A 21,198-nucleotide genomic window follows, 5' to 3' on the forward strand; every position below is an offset into this window, starting at 1 on the left:
CTCAACACGCCCCCTCACACAAGAGCCCATTGGGCTTGAAGAGTGGACAATGCAACAGGCCCAGCATACCTGTGCTAAGAAACGCCACATAAGAAAGTGGGGGGCGGCGAGAGGCTCTGATACCATGTAAAGAACCTTGGGATAAACCACTCCAAAAGCTAGCTCTAAGGGTGGGAGTGTCCAAGACCTTATAAACTCCAGATTAGTTGCACATACAACCGATGTGGGACTATATATCTCAACAATACTTAAACCATGTAATTATAATAAGCTAAATGTGCTTATCATTTAAATTTATGTATCATTTGGGATCGATAGTTTATTTTTTCTTTTGTTTGCTGATTTTATTTTTTACGTAGACTATCATATTATTATTGGTGTTTGAGCTGAGAATTTTCTACTCTCTTTTTTTTAATCTTGAAACTGTCCTGAAAATATTTTTTTTTATTTTTTATTTAGACTATCATATATTATTGGACAAGACTCCTCTAAAATGAGCTTGTCTCTATAGTGAACAAGAAATTGGAGCTTTATACCATTACTTCTACTGCCACCTTCACTGTCATTTTCTTAATGTATTTATGTTTTTGGTTGAGCCCTAGTTATTGTCTTATTTATCCAATTCTATATATCAAGGCATCTGGAAAAGGCTTTTCCCCATCGTTCTACTAATGTTATGTTTACACGGGGAAAAATGGTTATGTCTTCAATTTTATTCATGAACACATTATATGATACTGTTGCAGGTTGACATTTACGAGCCAAAAGTAAAAGATGTTGACATAAGTAGACTCCAGTGCCACCTAAAGGACATATATTTCCCCTACATTCAGGTTTGGATTCTGCCAATGAATTAAATAAGTCTAACAGATAAGATGAAATCTTTATCTTTTCAAATTTAGGTGTGAGTGTTTAGAAGTTCGTTTTGTTTTTTACTATTGTCAACATAAAAATTGGTATTCAACATTATTTCTAGGTGCCTTTTGAAATGATCTAATTTGCTGCTCTATATATTGTTATATTGATGCTTATTGTAAATATAGTATGTTATGTACAAAAAAATGAGTAGTATGGTAGTCTTTTTATGTTTGTAAATGGAGGATGACGGTTTCTTCCTCTTGCTCCTTTTCTCCCTGTCGCTATTTGAGTTTTTAGTAGGAAATTAGATTTATTTAAGAAAACATGGAAATCAGCTCCTTACAACAGAGGTAGACTTCTAGAATACCTATAACAGAAAAATAAAAGATACAATTGGTCAATGGAGACCTGTAACTTCTCAGGTCCTCACTCAGTTTTTGCCTACTTCTATGGTCAAATCTTATTTCGCACATAGCCTCTAACTTCATTACATTTCTTCCCATACCAAGTTTGTTGTTATGGCTCAAATTTCTCTTCCTCACTTACTCACGTAGGAGTGCCTAACAATATTCCAAACCCCCTTCCCCCCACCCCCGCGCCCAAAAATAAAATAAAATCACTTGTCCTGTTGAAGGGTCTGGGAAGTCTTGTACAGCTTTCAAGGAAATCTCGCCATGTCCCATTGCTTGAAACACTCAATGAACCCTAGGCAGGCCAGGTAACTTGAGAGGCCGGAATAAGCATTCTGGAACTTCTTGGGCAGGATTGACTTGGTGCTCAACCATCCGATGAGCAGCTGGATAACAATATGATTCGTCATTCTTGACATGACATATGTGGCCATTTGTAGATTGGCTCTTTATATGGTATTAGAGCCTCGTGTCCCGAGTTCGATCCTCATCGCCCCCCACTTTCTTTCTAGTGGAATTTCTTTTCTTCGCACAGGTAAGTGGGCCGGTGCATTGTCCACCCTTTCAGCCCAGTGGGCTCTCGTGTGAGGCCAACAACTTAAGTTTTTGGGTTGAATTGGTTTTTTACACCTATGCATTTCAAATGACCGATAAATCTTCGAACATCCTGATGAAGTAAAAAGCCATGTCTTTGTAATGTTATATATCAAGTAGCTATGATATTTCAATTCATAAATTATCTCAAATACCCAAACACTGATCTTATCATCAATCCAAAAGGAAACCAAGCCATAAATCAAATGCCTAAGTAACAATATGCACTTGCAACCTAAAATCCCCACGTCAGGTCAAGAAGTAGAATATTTCAAGCAATTATCATGAAATCATCGAATGCTTGTTGACAAAAGATGAGGAGTAAAGAGCCGAGCAAGCAATTTCTGGAGCTCAATGCGCAATCAAGCAATTTTCACCTTAGTACCATTCCTTGAGCTAAGCCGTCGAATTGATTTATTAATCTTCAAAAAAACTTATATTTGGTATATTATATTTATACATTTATAATATTTTGGTTTCGCTCACTCCACCTGAATTTGGGAGCACAAACTGGGCCTTTGAGGGGAACAGAGAGGAAACCTATTTCCTAGAGTTTCTTTCTCGTCCCATCAAATTGTTAAACTCCCAAACATTAGTAATACCTGATTGCGTGCTAGTAAATCTCTAGGACACTAATATAGGGTTTTAGTGAAGTACACAATGCATGATGGACTAATTAATTATAAAACTCTAAAATTGGACCTAATTAGGTATTATAAATAATAGAATTATTTTATTATTTTTTTGTAATAGAATACTCTATCGTTGTATTTGGACTTAGTCCATTAAGTTTTTTAGTCTCTTTAAAGGGATAAGATATTGTGACACACAAATAATGTTACGCACAATGTTACGACCACATCTTAACCGTTGATTTCCGCCAATCAACGATTATCATTTATTGCGAATTAATAATTAATTAATGAGTTTGATTTAAAAAATGATAATCGTTGATTGGCGGAAATCAATGGTTAAGATATAATCTGTTGATTTTTGTTGATCCACACCATTATACTTAAAGATATAATCTGTTGTGCTGTGTGTTAATAATAACTTAGCAACTTGTCAATTTAATCAAGATGAGCATTTCGGGTCAAACGATTTTTTATACACTGTTTTGATTTGCACTGCTACATTAGATATTGAGTTTGTATTGATTTATTTTATGCATAGCTATACAGTGTGATTGTAAGCATGGATAAGTGAGCATGGAGTTGGATTTTTAATTATGATAATTCTGAAACTCTCATGTGAGTATTAATCTGTGTGACACTTGCTGCAATTTTGTGAGATAAATTAAGAAATTAAGTCTGGAAATTGGAAGGTATAAATGTGATAATTACATGCTGAAAATTATATGCCATTGGGACTTTTCTGGTTTTCAGGAGAAAAATATTCCAAAAAAAAAGGGAACAACTACAAGGCAAAAGAGGCCAAAGGTCGCTGTTGATAGTGTGCCTCAACTCACCAATAATAATTCCAAGAAAAAGAGGCCTAGAGAAGTAGCTTCAAAAGAAACCCCAACAACCAAAAAGGCCTCAAGAAGCAAGAGCAAGGACACTAGGGGATCCATTCCTATCAGTGCACAACAACCTTTTGATAAGAACAGGTTCTTATCTCCTGAGTGTCAAGAAAGATATGAAACATGGTTCAAACCCAAGTTGGTTATTAAGGAGAGAGGGATTAACCTGGATCAGCCAGAGCAGTCTTCCATACTTGAAGTGATTAAAAGAAGAAAGTGGGAGAAATTTGTCACCTTTCCAGTGCCTAGCCCAAGCACAATTTTAAAAGAATTTTGTGCTAATGCCAACCAGGAAGGGATAGATCAGAATAGAACTTCATGGGTGAGAGGAATACAAGTCCGTTTTGATGCTAATGCCATTGAAAGCTTCTTGAGCACTAGTTACAATCCTTTGGAGGAATGTGCATTCCAAAAGCTTTTCAAGGTATTCTTTCCCATCAACAATTCAAAGACTCAATACAGCCCAGACATTATAGGATCAGCTGAGAAAATCAGAAAGAGGATTGCTTTAGGGAAATCATATTGGGTCAAGAATATACACAAACATGCTCCTGAAAAGTTAGCTCGGGCTGACCTCACAGCAGAGGCACGTTTTTGGTATACTTTTATTAATAGCAATATTTTTCCCTCAACAAATGCTAGTGATGTGAACCTTGAGCGTGCTACATTGATTTGTGAGATTCTTAATGATAGCAACGTCAATATTGCTTCCATTCTTTCTGATCATATTCTACACATGATCCTTAATAAACGACCGGAAGTGAGATTAGGTCACAGTTCACTTATCATGCAGCTTTGCAAAAAGGCAGGTGTTAAGATCACTGCATGGAATGTTCCTGATGTTCAGTTGGAAATTGAGCTTGGTTGGAATGACATGCTACAGTACATAGAAGACAACAAGGAGCAAGCACCTATGCAGGGACCCTTGCATCCACCTCCGCAAGCAGCTAATATTCCTTCCACTTCACAACCATCATCCTCTCTTCCACTTTCACCAATTATCCTTGAGCTACAGCAAATGGCACGACACAATGCCGTGAAGATTGAGTATCATACTAGGATGTTTGAAGCCATATGTGAAAGGCTGAGCATTGACATTACTGGATGGCAGCCAGGACCACCATTGATACCAAATGCAGGAGAAGCTACAGATCAGGTCGCAACAGATGATACCACCACAGATGGGCAGACTTCTTACTGAGCCCCACACATTTTTCCTTATCACCAGTGGTGTGAAGTGCTGGCACATCATTCAGTGGCGTGCACCGTCACACACTGTGGGTGGAATTCAACAATGGAAGCACTGGCTTCAGGAGTACCAGTGTTGACATTTGCATCATGGGGTGACCAAGTCACTAATGCTAAGTTCTTAGTGGATATTTTTGGTGTAGGAATTCGATTGTGTTATACCCAAATGGAAAATAAAACATTGGTGACCAGAGGTGAGATAGAGAAGTGCTTTGTGGAAGCTACTGTGGGGCCAAAGGCAAAGGAATTGAAGAAAAATGCATTGAAGTGGAAGAAGTCGGCAGAGGTTGTTGCCGCACATGGTGGCTCATTCGATCGGAGCCTTGATGCATTTGTGGAAGATATTAAAAAGGGTATTTCTTCTAATATTAAAAAAGACACTCCTCAATAAGCGCCTGCGAGTATATATATATAGGGTTTAGGGTTTAGGGTTGAAAAATTAAAAATTCAGTCACTGGATCGTCCAGTGCACTATGTTGTTCTTCCGCGAGAACATAGTGCAAAAATATTACAATGGTGTTCTTCAGGTTCTCCCGGGAGAGCATAGTTATAATTTTAAAATTATAACTGTGTTCTCGCGGGAGAACATAGTGCACTGAACCGTTTTTACATCCAGTCACTGTACACTCATTAAATCCATATATATATATATAAAAGAGCATTCGTGTGTCTGCTTTGGAGCCTTTTATTTAACTTTTGACCTTTATGTCAGCAATGTGGTTGAAATTCAAGTGTTTAGTAAACTTGACTTAAACCACTTTTCTCTTGGCTAAACGTTGCATCTAGAATAATATACCCATGGTTCATGGAGGAACATTTGCTGTGTGAAACGTTGTTCAATTTTCAGTGTGTCAAATGGTCGGATGCTAATTATATACTGAATGATTACCCGAGCAAAATCAGGAGCGTTAATTGTCATTAATTTCACCCTGAATAAAGTTAATGGGTTTTATTAATGTCATGTTAAAGGAGATAAATTATCTTATGTCATAGAGATAAACTTGTGGACTCCACCACCTGAAAAATTAAAAAAAAAAATGGCACAGTTATCCAAGGGTATGTAGGAGAGAAATTTATCACATGTAATATAAAAATAGTTTTTCCCAAAGTTAATTGCTATTAACATATTTACTTGATGGTAATTCTTTTTTGTTGCGATTGCGACCATCAATAGTCGGCAAATTGAATTCTTTAATTAATTAAAAACATGAACGCAACTAATTGCAATTTCCAATACAAGAGGCAACCTTAATTTTTCGGTGGTTCAAAGATTTACAAATGCATATCATTTCACCCCCACACAATAATTAGGTTGGAACAGATGAATAGGTTGGAAAAAGAAATAAAAGATTGTGAGGCTGACCTATTATCTCTTCAAGAGGAAAAGAAGAATTTTGAAGCAGAAACTAGAGGATTGAAAAAGGAGTTTGAAACTGTGAGGAATGACAAGTTTCAAATGGTGGAAGATCAGAGAAAAGCTCTGAAAGAATTATCTGAGCTCGAGTATAAATGGTCAGTTCTATGCAGCCAATTTGAGTACAACCGCATTGCTACGAGAATTCCCTCTTAAGGATTTTTCTTGTTTATTGCTTTTGTACATGTCCATCTCTATTAAGCTATGGAAGCCACTATATTATCGACTCTTCACTCAAATTTTATGTTGATTAATGTAGTAACCCAGACCAGACCAAGTGTATGGTTAATAAGGGCATAGTAGTCTTGAATGAGGAATTTCAGAAAATTGCATCAAACTCTTCTCTCTTTGGTTTTCTCCTTTCTCTGCATTCTTCTCCTCTTTTTTAAATTATATCCTCTTCTTTAATGTTTTCATTGTACACTCTCCATTCTTAACCCCTTGTTTCTCTTCTACCTTAGGGTAATAACTTATGGTCTTCAACAGCAAACTCTCAATTTCTAGCAACTTATATACTCTTATATTACAATGTTTTATAATGTGAGATATTGATCCGAATTTGAATATGCGCTTAATTCAACATCGCCGTGATGCCTACGGAAAGAGTAATGTATGAAAAAGTGTTTGGTTGTGAGGATAGGAGTAATTTATTATAGCTAAAAGGTAGGAAAGGTATAGTTTACAAAAAAAAAAAAAAAAACTACTTTACAAGTTAAATTCAATGAGTCAATATTGAAGCTCAACAAAAGGAAGCAATTTTGAAGGAACAGATGAATAGGTTGGTCATGGTGTCGTTTCAAGAAAGGCGTGGTAAGTAATAGAGTGAGAGCATTTTCTAATTCCAATGTTTCTGACTTTGAGTTGAGCATCAGCAAGATAGCAAACATTAACGAACCCTTTCTTTCGCGCATCATGTGTTTATTAGGCAGCAATTGAGAGTGTTCCAAAATGTTTAAGCTATCTCACGTGTGTTTATTAAGCACAGGTGTTTATGTAATTTAATAGTATATTTATTTTATGGGCGATGACTGATCACAATGAAGTAATAGAAAAGTGGAAATAAAATTTTATATCTCGCATTTTAATTCAAGCAAATGAATGCAACTTCTATATATAATTATTGGAGTAGATTATTCTATCTATATTTTTTTTTCTACCTTATCTACTCATCTTCAACATCATTGGATCAGAATTTCAAGAGGAGAGAGAAAGAGTGAGATTCTAATGGGAGTGGATTCTCTAATGTAAAAAAGTGATCATGTTATTTGACCACAACCACTCATTTAAAAATTAGTTCACTAATGCCTGTGATTTGCTTCATAATCATCTATGCCCATGTGGATTTTTTTATCACATATGCCTTTGTGCTTTGTAAAAAATAAAAAATCACAGGGGCATATGTAATAGGGACATAAGTGATTTAGAGTAAATCACAGAGGTATTGATGAACTTTTATCTCATCATCAATGATTGGTTGTGATCAAATAACATAATCACATAATCATTTTTTCACTTGAGAGGATCTAGTCCCATTTCTAATACAATGATATTTGTAGATGAGTAAATAAAATAGACAAGAAAAAAATAATTAAAAATATCTTATCCCTAATTATTGTGTGGGGGTGAAATGATATGCATTTGTAAATCTTTGAACCACCGAAAAATTAAGGTTGCCTCTTGTATTGGAAGTTGCAATTAGTTGCGTTCATGTTTTTAATTAATTAAAGAATTCAATTTGCACTATTGATGGTCGCAATCGCAACAAAAAAGAATTACCATCAAGTAAATATGTTAATAGCAATTAACTTTGGGAAAAACTATTTTTATATTACATGTGATAAATTTCTCTCCTACATACCCTTGGATAACTGTGCCATTTTTTTTTTAATTTTTCAGGTGGTGGAGTCCACAAGTTTATCTCTATGACATAAGATAATTTATCTCTTTTAACATGACATTAATAAAACACATTAACTTTATTCAGGGTGAAATTAATGACAATTAACGCTCCTGATTTTGCTCGGGTAATCATTCAGTATATAATTAGCATCCGACCATCCGACACACTGAAAATTGAACAACGTTTCACACAGCAAATGTTCCTCCACGAACCATGGGTATATTATTCTGGATGCAACGTTTAGCCAAGAGAAAAGTGGTTTAAGTCAAGTTTACTAGACACTTGAATTTCAACCACATTGCTGACATAAAGGTCAAAAGTTAAATAAAAGGCTCCAAAGCAGACACACCAATGCTCTTTTATATATATATATATATATATATATATATATATATATATATATATGGATTTAGTGAGTGTACAGTGACTGGATGTAAAAACGGTTCAGTGCACTATGTTCTCCCGCGAGAACACAGTTATAATTTTAAAATCTCTCCCGGGAGAACCTGAAGAACACCATTGTAATATTTTTGCACTATGTTCTCGCGGAAGAACAACATAGTGCACTGGACGGTCCAGTGACTGAATTTTTAATTTTTCATATATATATAGATATATATATATATATATATACTCGCAGGCGCTTATTGAGGAGTGTCTTTTTTAATATTAGAAGAAATACCCTTTTTAATATCTTCCACAAATGCATCAAGGCTCCGATCGAAGGAGCCACCATGTGCGGCAGCAACCTCTGCCGACTTCTTCCACTTCAATGCATTTTTCTTCAATTCCTTTGCCTTTGGCCCCACAGTAGCTTCCACAAAGCACTTCTCTATCTCACCTCTGGTCACCAATGTTTTATTTTCCATTTGGGTATAACACAATCGAATTCCTACACCAAATATATCCACTAAGAACTTAGCATTAGTGACTTGGTCACCCTATGATGCAAATGTCAACACTGGTACTCCTGAAGCCAGTGCTTCCATTGTTGAATTCCACCCACAGTGTGTGACGGTGCACGCCACTGAATGATGTGCCAGCACTTCACACCACTGGTGATAAGGGAAAATGTGTGGAGCTCAGTAAGAAGTCTGCCCATCTGTGGTGGTATCATATGTTGCGGCCTGATCTGTAGCTTCTCCTGCATTTGGTATCAATGGTGGTCCTGGCTGCCATCCAGTAATGACAATGCTCAGCCTTTCACATATGGCTTCAAACATCCTAGTATGATACTCAATCTTCACGGCATTGTGTCGTGCCATTTGCTGTATCTCAAGGATAATTGGTGAAAGTGGAAGAGAGGATGATGACTGTGAAGTGGAAGGAATATTAGCTGCTTGCGAAGGTGGATGCAAGGGTCCCTGCATAGGTGCTTGCTCCTTGTTGTCTTCTATGTACTGTAGCATGTCATTCCAACCAAGCTCAATTTCCAACTGAACATCAGGAACATTCCATGCAGTGATCTTAACACCTGCCTTTTTGCAAAGCTGCATGATAAGTGAACTGTGACCTAATCTCACTTCCGGTCGTTTATTAAGGATCATGTGTAGAATATGATCAGAAAGAATGGAAGCAATATTGACGTTGCTATCAATAAGAATCTCACAAATCAATGTAGCACGCTCAAGGTTCACATCACTAGCATTTGTTGAGGGAAAAATATTGCTATTAATAAAAGTATACCAAAAGCGTGCCTCTGCTGTGAGGTCAGCCCGAGCTAACTTTTCAGGAGCATGTTTGTGTATATTCTTGACCCAATATGATTTCCCTAAAGCAATCCTCTTTCTGATTTTCTCAGCCGATCCTATAATGTCTGGGCTATATTGAGTCTTTGAATTGTTGATGGGAAAGAATACCTTGAAAAGCTTTTGGAATGCACATTCCTCCAAAGGATTGTAACTAGTGCTCAAGAAGCTTTCAATGGCATTAGCATCAAAACAGACTTGTATTCCTCTCACCCATGAAGTTCTATTCTGGTCTATCCCTTCCTGGTTGGCATTTGCACAAAATTCTTTTAAAATTGTGCTTGGGCTAGGCACTGGAAAGGTGACAAATTTCTCCCACTTTCTTCTTTTAATCACTTCAAGTATGGAAGACTGCTCTGGCTGATCCAGGTTAATCCATCTCTCCTTAATAACCAACTTGGGTTTGAACCATGTTTCATATCTTTCTTGACACTCGGGAGATAAGAACCTGTTCTTATCAAAAGGTTGTTGTGAACTGATAGGAATGGATCCCCTAGTGTCCTTGCTCTTGCTTCTTGAGGCCTTTTTGGTTGTTGGGGTTTCTTTTGAAGCTGCTTCTCTAGGCCTCTTTTTCTTGGAATTATTATTGGTGAGTTAAGGCACACTATCAACAGTGACCTTTGGCCTCTTTTGCCTTGTAGTTGTTCCCTTTTTCTTTGGAATATTTTTCTCCTGAAAACCAGAAAAGTCCCAATGGCATATAATTTTCAGCATGTAATTATCACATTTATACCTTCCAATTTCCAGACTTAATTTCTTAATTTATCTCACGAAATTGCAGCAAGTGTCACACGATTAATACTCACATGAGAGTTTCAGAATTATCATAATTAAAAATCCAACTTTATGCTCACTTATCCATGCTTACAATCACACTGTATAGCTATGCATAAAATAAATCAATACAAACTCAATATCTAATGTAGCAATGCAAATCAAAACGGTGTATAAAAAATCGTTTGACCCGAAATGCTCATCTTGATTAAATTGACAAGTTGCTAAGTTATTATTAACACACAGCACAACAAATTATATCTTTAAGTATAATGGTGTGGATCAACAAAAATCAACAGATTATATCTTAACCATTGATTTCCGTCAATCAACGATTATCATTTTTTAAATCAAACTCATTAATTAATTATTAATTCGCAATAAATGATAACCGTTGATTGACGGAAATCAACGGTTAAGATGTGATGCGTAACATTATTTGTGTGTCACAATATCCTATCCCAATGTTACGCACAATGTTACGACCACATCTTAACCGTTGATTTCCGCCAATCAACGATTATCATTTTTTAATTCAAACTCATTAATTAATTATTAATTCGCAATAAATGATAACCGTTGATTGGCGAAAATCAATGGTTAAGATATGGTCGTAACATTATGTGTCACAATATCCTATCTCATTATGGGATAAGATATTGTTACGCACAATGTTACGACCACATCTTAACCGTTGATTTCCGTCAATCAACGATTATCATTTTTTAAATCAAACTCATTAATTAATTATTAATTCGCAATAAATGATAACTGTTGATTGGCGGAAATCAATGGTTAAGATATGGTCGTAACATTGTGCGTAACATTATGAATTGTATCATAATTTTTGATACCAAATAGAAAAAAAGATTTAGTATATTATTGAATTGTATCATATTTGCACAAGAGTTCTCTATTTAAAGAGACTAAAAAACTTAATGGACTAAGTCCAAATACAACGATAGAGTATTCTATTACAAAGAAATAATAAAATAATTCTATTATTTATAATACCTAATTAGATCCAATTTTAGAGTTTTATAATTAATTAGTCCATCATGCATTGTGTACTTCACTAAAACCCTATATTAGTGTCCTAGAGATTTAACATTGATATTCCCCCCCATTCATCGGAATATACGGAGACATTTGAAGAACATTCAAAGGAAGAGAATTGGTTCTCTGCAGACTGCAGTACGACGAGTTCTGCTGTAAACTAGAAGGATCCCCGAGTAAGCTGCTAGAGGGACTTGACATCCACACTGATCAAAAGGATTTAGGTAATATTCTCGCAACAAAAATTTGGCATCAAGAAGTAGGTATCTGAGCTTAGTGTGATAACATTTCTTGGGTATTCATAGCACTTATTCATTTGAAGATCTAGAATGAGTCAATTATTTGCATATTAAATTTGGCCTTGTAGGGCTACAGCCTACAAATTAGCCAACAATGTTGCCCATAGTTATTTCTCAATCTGCATCTTCCAAACTTTGTAGTGTGTACCTGTATAAGTGTACGTTAGCTCTGCTTATCAACAGTTTCAACTTCATTCAAATTCTTCGGTTAGATTGCTTAATGGGGTAGGACAATACATTTATATATTATAAACGATTCTATTTGATGCGTAACTTTTCCTCAAATAATCCTTCTGTTTTTCTTAAATGAGTTTGTTTGATCCTATTGTAAAATCAACAAAAAGTCCATTTTAAAACTTCAAAAAAATTTAGACTGTTTATTTCTTTCTAACAACCATTATCTTTTAAGCAACTTTTTTATTAGATTTTTTTTAGAACGAGCAACACTTTGGTAGCATTGCAAGGAATGCGCATGTACTTTCCCCAACAGAATTGGAACCAATGTTCACGTCCTCAACACTCTGCCATGTCTTTAAACCCAATACATATAGAAATGAAATAGAGTACTTGTTTTTGAATTTTTCTCATTCATTATTGCATGTTCTTCTCTTTTGTTCAGGTGAACTAAGTTGCATTTGGTGGGGGAAATTGATGGAGCGGCTTTCCTGCATCGCGTCTGCGATTGGAAGATATTTGGTGTGCGGAGCAGTAGATCAATTAAGCTATCCTTGTTGCTTCAACGATTTTGTTGAAGAGCTTCAAAAACAGGAAGATAAATTGACCACAACAATAGACAGCGTGGAAGACCTTGTTAAACATGCCAATAAAGAATGCTGATGTGTTTGATGGGTGGTTGAAGGAAGCTAACGCTCTCAAAAACAAAGTGGAGGATTTACTTAAAAAAGCAAGAACAAACAAGAGCTATTGTCTCTGGCACTGTCCGAATTGGATTTGGCAATACGGCGTGGGCAAGAAGTTAGCAAAGAAAAAAGTGGACATTGAAAATTGTATAGAAGAAGGCAATAAGTATATACAACTTGAACGTGTTGCTACACTTCCTTTAGGCATGCCAGATTTTCCTTTTGAAAAATGTTTGGAATTTGATAGTAGACAATCTGCTTATGAGCAACTGATGGAGGCACTGAAAGATGACAAGGTTGCCATGATTGGATTGTATGGCATGGGGGGGGGGGGTTGGCAAGGGAAGTTAAGAAGAGAGCAGAAGCTGAGCATCTTTTTGACAAAGTTCTTTTTGCGCCTGTGTCTAGTGCAGTAGAAGTTCGAAGGATCCAAGATAAAATTGCAAGTCCACTACAGTTTACCTTTCCAGAAAATGAAGTAAGGGAGAAAGCCCAACTCTTGTGCAAGAGATTAACCGAAGAAAATAGGATTCTTGTGATTCTTGATGATGTTTGGGAGAAGCTTGATTTTGGAGCCATAGGAATTCCCTCCAGTGAACATCATAGGGGTTGCAAGGTTCTCGTTACCACAAGATCTGTCAATGTTTGTACTTTGATGGATTGCCAAAGAAAGATTCCACTATCAATCTTAACTAATGAGGAAGCTTGGGCTCTTTTCCAAAATCAAGCTCATATATTTGAAGGCACCTCTGATAGCTTAAAGCATTTGGCAAGACTAATTTCACATGAATGTAAAGGAATTCCTGTTGCTATTGCGGCTGTGGCTAGTACTCTGAAAGGTAAGGTTGAAGTGAAATGGAAGGTTGCATTGTATAGATTGAAAAAATCAAAACCAGTGAATATTGAAAAAGGATTGCAAAATCCTTACAACTGCCTGCGGTTAAGCTATGGTAATTTGGACAACGAAGAAGCCAAGTCACTTTTCTTGTTTTGTTCTGTATTTTCCGAAGATGATGAAATCTCAGCTGAATATTTAACCAAGATTGCAATAGGACTAGGCTTAGTTGGAGAAGTTCGCCCATACGAAGGGGCAAGGAATGAAGTGCGTGGAGCTAAAAAAAAGCTCTTGAATTCTTGTTTGTTGTTGGATGCTAATGAGAGGAAATGTGTCAAAATGCACGACTTTGTTCGCGATGTTGCCCTGTGGATTGCAAATAAGGAGGATAAAGTGATCGAGTGTGCATTGGAAGAGGATGTGCACGTGGATTCCAAATCATTAAGATATCTATGGATTGCAAATAATTTTTGAGACAAAAATACCCCAACACATATAAAAACCTAGACCCAATCTATCAATTATAAAAGTAAAAATAGTTTGAGGTTATTTTTGTAAAATAACCTCATATTCCAGGTCATATTTCGTTCTAAACCAAACATAGAATCAGTAATCTTTACCCAATATTCCCGGTAATATTTTGGCGAACCAAACACCTTTTTCGTAAGGTTACAAGTAAACTCAATTTCTATTGTATTCTCATTAATCGTGATTTCCGAATACTAAAAAATTTCTCTTGTACCAAACACACCCTAAGTCGTTTTCTGGAACTTTCCGTCCCATTCATGCAGTTTCAAGAGGTTTAGACGTCGGCAAAAAATATTAGTTTTGATTGTTAATAATCATTACTAGCGGATCTGTGGCGCAATGGTAGCGCGTCTGACTCCAGATCAGAAGGTTGCGTGTTCGATTCACGTCGGGTTCAATCCCATTATCCGCTATTTTGATTAATGGGGCTTTACAACGTGAAGGTTGCGTTAAAATTCACGGGCCTTGTGCGCGTTTTATTTTAAATGAATGCTTAATGTCTGGCAGTTCTTTTTATATAAGTTTTTTGGGAAAAGTTTTTTTGTCATTGGTAGTTCAATGATCGAATCAAATGTGAAGTGTTGGGATGATAGTGATTTAAAATAATATCGTAAAAAAAAAAAAATTAAGCCACAATAACACGTTAAATTATTAACAATTTCATATTATCCAGTTTTTTTATTTCTTTTCTTCCTTCTCTACTTAAATTCCCATAAACATTAGTGATATGAACTTGCATATATTTAAACATATTATAAAATAAACTTTGAGCAACTGTCGTGTAAACCATGTAGCAGATGAGGTTCAAAGAGGTCTCAATTTGAGAGTTGAGTACGAGAGGCAGGATCACATGGACAAGCAGTTCATAAAGCACTAAGAGAGCGAACAAGAAGGGAATAACTTTGGGTTATTGGTTTAAAATTGTTGCACGCATTAGCAATAACAGCAAAGCAGCATCACCAGTCTAAGAATATGGATCATAAAGAAGTAATTGATGACTTAGTATATACAGTTCCATGTTATACAGTAGAATTTCGGTATTCTAATATATCATTAATGCTAGACCATTCTTATATGAATTAATTGGTGTCTCAAATGAGGTTACTAACTAGAGAAGAATTAAAATGTATATAGATATCCAGTTCTATTGTAATTTGCAGAGGTCTTTTATTGACTATAGACTATATTATCATATTATGACTGAACAAGAACAAATATGTTACATTATCTGGTTTAGGGTTATTGAGGTTTCCACAGAATAATGCTTTAACAATATGCAAAATGTATAATGAAAATTAATAAATAATACTAGTTTTGTCGGAACATCGACGACCAAAGTGTCATTTTTTGGGGAAAAATTTACCCAAATGCCACATGAACAGTACTTTTTATTAGATTGTCACGCGACGTAATTTACTATGACTGGTAGCGAATTACGCCAATAATTTTGTGACACGTGGCACATTTTCGCAGAGAAAAGCTGACTGGACGAAGTTCACTATTAGTGGTAGAGAATTTGGTACGCAATGTGGCCACGTGTCATGCAATCATAGATGCACATAATTTGCTACTAGTAGTAGCGAATTATGTCACGTGACAGTCTGGTAAAAAGTACTGTTCGCATGACATTTGGGTAAAAATTTTGACAAACAATGACACTTTGGTCACTGTTCCAGTTTTGTCGACAACCAGCCCACATAACATATCGAGAAGAAATAAAGTATATTGTGGTACCAGAGTTCAATACATCATATAGAAAAAAGAGTAAACACCCTTTTTAGTCCCTGTCAATATCTACGAAGTCCTTTTTAGTCCCTGGCAATAAAAAAGGACCAAATTGGTCCCTGAAAGTACAAGAAAAAGGTCTAACATGGCCTTTTTTTGGTAATTTCAGGGACCAATTTGGTCCTTTTTTATTGCCAGGGACTGAATAGGACTTCGTAGATATTTCCAGGGACTAAAAAGAGTGTTTACTCTAGAAAAAATATGAGTAAAGACCCAAATTGGTCCCTGACAAAAAATGCGGTGGCCAAATTAGTCCCTAAGAAAAATAAACTCGTTGAATAGTCCCCAACAATGTGAAACAGGACCCACGTTAGTCCTTCTGTCAAACCAAAAGTGATGGTGTGAATGACGGTGATGATGTGTCACGTTAAGTGAGATGCTGAAGCCCACATGGATATGAAGAACGACGTCGTTTTGAGAAACTCTGCCACCGTGGACAGACCAGTTTTTGTAAAACCCAAATTTTCCCCTTACCTAACCGTTGGACACTTTACCTTTTTCCTCTCTTCTAACATCGACGCTTCATTGTTGAGAAGGAAGGAAGAAGACCGTGGAGTAAACCTTGGTACCTGCGTTTGGAATACTGCGAACTTCTTCAAGAATCGGAGGGAACCAGTGGAAAACAAAGACAACTTGGGAGACTTTGTGAGGCTGAGCATTCCGTTGAAAAAAGGTAAGAGTATTTATATGTTGAAACATTTTTATATTGTTCTTTGTCATCCTTTTGCTTGTGGTCCCCATGTTGTTCCCCTTTGTTTAATGCTTGTTTGATTCTGCATGAAGTGGACATTTGTGGTCCATATTTCCATTTAGGGTTTTTTTTAAAAGAAAGTAACAATCGGGTGGTGTGGTCCCTGCTCTACAAAAAGTGCCATGGTTGACCCAATAACATTTAAAAAACCCATGTTAATCGTTGGAATACATGTCAGCATCCATAAAAAATGTTGCTTTTTTTATTGCTTTGTATTGTTTAACCCTTTCAAAGTCTGTGGCCGTTGGTTTAATGATAGGTTTGGTTTTTTGGTTTTGACAGATGTCCGAATACATAGTGATTGTTTATCATCACGGTGGTATGTTTGTCAGAGATGAAGATGGAGTGATGACCTATATATATGGAAGGGTGGACTCATTGCCGGAGATGGACATTGACTACTGCAATATTCGTGACCTTGACACCCTGTTTAAGCAATATGGGTATGAAAAATGCAAGAGGATGATGTGGCTACAGCGTGGGGTACCCGATTTGGATCAGGGGCTGAGACCTCTTAGTACATATTCAGATGTGTGTGCTATGTGTGAGGCTGCTTTAGGGAATGGTAGTGAGATACATGTCTACTTTGAGGGCTGCATCTCAATTCCCCAGTTTGCTTCACCTACACATGACAGTGAAGAGGATAATGTCATTAATTCAGCACATAATGAGGAACATGAAGAGGTTGATGATGGGGTCAATTCACATGAAGGTTGTGCACAAGGTGATGATGGGGTCAAAGAAAATGAAGACCATGCACAGGCTGCTGATGACCTGAATGCACAAGGTGATGATGGGATCAATTCGGACCATGATGAAGACAGTGGAGAGGATGCTGGTTATGGGTCTGAAGATGATAATGCAGATGATGACAATGCTTCCTCATACTCAGATTCATATGAGAGTGCAGAGGATGAGGTTTACAAGCCTCCCCCACCTGGTGTTGACGATGATTCAGAAGATGACGATGATGATATGAATGTGCCAATTGTAGAGAAAAAAGGCCTGCAAAACAGACCCCAAGGAGGAAGGCAGTCAAGAAGGATGCCCCAATTCAAGACTCTGAATCTGAAAAAGTTGATGAAGAGGAAGTCATGATATCATTTGAGGAAGAAGGATATACCTATATATCCGAGGAGTTGAGGACTCCTCCTTCAAGTGATGATGATGAGAATGTTAGACCTATTATGCCAAAGTTCAATGAGCAAGCTTCTTTTGGGCATGTCTATTTAGAACTTGGTATGGAGTTTATGAATCTGGACCAATTTAAGTGTGCAGTAAAAGATTATAATATCAGTCTTGGGAGGAACTTCGTATGGGTTAAGAATGACAAGGTCAGAGTAAAGGCCAAATGCAGTGTAGAAGACTGTGAATGGATGGTGTGTTGTGCCTGGAACAGTAAGCAAAACACATTCCAAGTTAAGACTTTTAAAGAAACTCATAAATGCTGCAGAGTCTTCAAGAATAAAAGGGCTACAAGAGATTGGGTGGCCAAGAAATTGGAGAAGAGAATACTAACACAGCCCAAGATGACAAGGACAGAGGCATTTGAGCACATGAAGGAGGAATACAATGTTCATTTGGATATGAAGAAAGTAAGTAAGGCTTTGAAAAAAGCAAAGGGGACCATTGAAGGTTGTGAGAAGGAACAATATGAAAGACTAAGAGAATATCTGGCTGAGCTGTTGAGGAGCAACCCTGGCTCCAGTTGCAAATTGCAAGTCTCCCCCCAACCTATTCCACAAGCATTGCCAATATTTGACAGAATGTACATCTGCCTTGATGCTTGTAAAAAGGGCTTCAAAGCTGGATGCAGGCCCTTAATTGGGTTGGATGGATGCTTTTTGAAGGGCTATTATGGAGGTCAATTATTGAGTGTTGTGGGTGAAGATGCAAACAAGCAATTCTATGTCATTGCCTATGCCGTGGTTGATAGTGAGACCAAGGATAATTTGAAGTGGTTTCTGACATTATTACAGGAAGATTTAGGGGATCATGCAGTATTTGGGTTGAACTTCATTTCGGATCAACAAAAGGTAAGGCTTTATCTGTGATCTGTTGTTGATGTTAATGAACTTGTTCTGTTGTTGATCAAGTAATTCTCTGTTGTTGATCAAGCTCATTATCTGTGATCTGTTTGCTTTGTCCATGTAGTGTGTGTTTTGTGTTGTTGCCATTGCCTTGATGTTAATGAATATTTTCAAGCAATTCTTTGTAGTTGCCATTGTTGTCATTGATCTTATTGAATATTTTGGATTGTTTTGAATATTTTCATCTATGTTGTTGCCAATGTTATACAGTTTCTGGTTTATGAAGGGCTATGGTATGTGTGTTCTGTTTGCCTTGTCTAATGCTGTTTAATAACCTTTACAAGTCCTCCACAAATATTATCGAGGACCATTTCAGTCCTAGTTTTTTAACGAAAGGAACCATTTTGGTCCCTAACATTTTTATCAGGGGTACATATTGGTCCCTGCAACAGTTCTTTTAACATGAGCACTTAACACACCAGCACTGTCATTTCCCCTTATACATGCTGATATTAATCATGCTGATTTGAGATTGTATTTTAATTTTTTTTTGTCATTCACATACAGGGACTTGTCCCAGCCTTGAAAGAAATTATGCTAGGTTCACACCACAGGTTCTGTGTACAACATGTATGGAAGAACTTCATCAAGCAGTAGAAGGATAAAGAGACAAGAGGAATTGTATGGGAATGTGCTAGATGCACCACTGTTCCCCAATTGGAGAAGGTCATGCAAAGGCTGAAGACTCTAAACTAACCAGCTTGGAAGTATCTTGACAATATACACCCTTCATGTTGGGTTAAGACCTATTATAGTCATTGGCCTAAATGTGACAATATCACAAATAATATGGCTGAGGTGTGGAATGCAAAGATTGGGAATTATAGGGACAAACCTATAATGACATTGTGTGAGGAATTGAGGTGCTACATAATGCGAAGGATGACAACACACAAGAGGATTCTACAAACCTTTAGGGGTAAGATAGCACCTGCACAGCAGAAGAGGCTGGACCAGTTGAAGGTTGCAAGCAATTCTTGGACACCAACATGGACTGGAAACTTGGTCCAAGATCTCTACGAAGTATCTGGAAAGGGTCAACGTGTTGGGGTGAATTTAACTCAACAAACTTGTAGTTGTAATGTGTGGCAGCTGACTGGATTGCCTTGTGAACATGCCATTGCTGCCATTGCACACAAGAATGAACCTGTGGAAAATCATGTTCACCAATGGCTGACAGTTGATGTTTTGCATGCCACTTATGAACACACTCTCAACCCAGTCAATTCCCAACAATATTGGTCAGCTTGTGATGCCCCAAAACCACTTCCTCCACGCTTGAAAAGGCCTATTGGACGTCCAAAAAAGCATCGCAAGAAGGATCCCACTGAAGAGCTTATGAAGACCAACAAAAAGCTTAAAAAGACTTACACAGTTCAATGCTCCAAGTGTGGTGAGACTGGTCATTACCCCAAGACATGTAAGGCACCTCCTGGTGGATCAAAGAAAAAAACTAAACCGGTTAATGTTGAAGTTGGCCAGTCAAGGACAGTTGAAGAAATCATCATGAGCATGAGTCAGGGCTGCCCTCCAGTAGAGACAAGCAGCCAGCATGCACCAAATGCACCTGAACCAAGAGGCAGCAGCCCACTACCATGCAATCCTGCTGAGGCAGTGATCAGTGAGACAGCAGCTGCAGCTAGCAGTGGCACCAGAGCCAGATTCATGAGCTTCATGACTACACCAGGATTCAGGCCAACTAGGCCAGCCCCACATAACTGATTTGGAATTGTAATGACTGACATTAGGCCAGTTCAAATGTGACAGTTGTCATTTTTTTGTACTTATTAAGCCAGTAGCTTGGAATTGTAATTAGGCCAGTTTTTTGGTATTAGTTTGGTATTGGCCCTGTTTAAATTATTCACCAATGGCTTTTTTTTGTATGCCTCTGGTTATGGCCATATTAAGTATGAACACTTTGTTTTTTGAGAAGACAAAGTGTTCCTACTTAATGGTCCTTATTATGTCAGTTGGAATTGTAAGTACAAAGTGATGATATGAATGGAATATGTTTTTTGGATTACTAAATCTCTTATGTCATTACTTTTTTTCATTGCTGTCATTGATGTGAAATGAATGGAAGATTATGTCAGTTTGGTTACTATCGGTATTCACTGTCACGACTATATTCAATACTCTCAAACAATACTATTTTTTGTTTCTGTCATTACCATCTCTTTGGCAGATTGCTTGTCCTGCTTGCATTTTGTATGCTGTGTCATTTTGGGGTCATGTGTAAACATACCTGAACTTAGCACATTGGTCCCTGTTATATACCTTATAAGTCCTCCACAAATTTTATCGAGGACCATTTTAGTCCCTGTTATTTTCCACACTTTGTCAAATTGGTCCCTAACAAATTCATCGAGGCCCAAATTAGTCCCTGCTAAACATGACAGTAAGACCAATGCCACAAAAAGTTGTTACCATAGAAAGCTCATTCCCCCCTTCTGTATAATTCCCTCCATCCTTGTTGTTAGTGTTCATACAGTCTTTTGACTTTTTAATTGGCATTTCCAGATAACT

The 21,198-nt window shown here is 37.0% G+C and overlaps 2 protein-coding genes and 1 non-coding gene across 3 annotated transcripts; all 3 read left to right on the plus strand.

Annotated features, from left to right (window-relative positions):
* Positions 1-14,371: 14,371 nt before the first annotated feature.
* On the plus strand, positions 14,372-14,443 carry TRNAW-CCA (transfer RNA tryptophan (anticodon CCA)). Its single transcript has one exon. It is a non-coding gene; the product is annotated as a tRNA-Trp (tRNA).
* A 3,233-nt stretch (positions 14,444-17,676) lies between these two features.
* LOC133307878 (uncharacterized) lies at positions 17,677-18,847 on the plus strand. Its single transcript, XM_061508432.1, has 2 exons — positions 17,677-18,618; positions 18,737-18,847. The coding sequence occupies exons 1-2, from the start codon at positions 17,677-17,679 to the stop codon at positions 18,845-18,847; spliced, it is 1,053 nt and encodes a 350-aa protein (XP_061364416.1).
* Positions 18,848-19,461: 614 nt separating this feature from the next.
* On the plus strand, positions 19,462-20,394 carry LOC133307879 (uncharacterized). The gene has a single exon (XM_061508433.1). It carries the CDS (start codon positions 19,462-19,464, stop codon positions 20,392-20,394), a length of 933 nt encoding a protein of 310 aa, XP_061364417.1.
* Positions 20,395-21,198: the final 804 nt, after the last annotated feature.

The sequence above is a fragment of the Gastrolobium bilobum genome, unplaced genomic scaffold (genome assembly GCF_033153095.1).
Source record: "Gastrolobium bilobum isolate Gb01-03AN ecotype WA unplaced genomic scaffold, APGP_CSIRO_Gbil_v1 utg755, whole genome shotgun sequence".
Lineage (NCBI taxonomy): Eukaryota > Viridiplantae > Streptophyta > Magnoliopsida > Fabales > Fabaceae > Gastrolobium > Gastrolobium bilobum.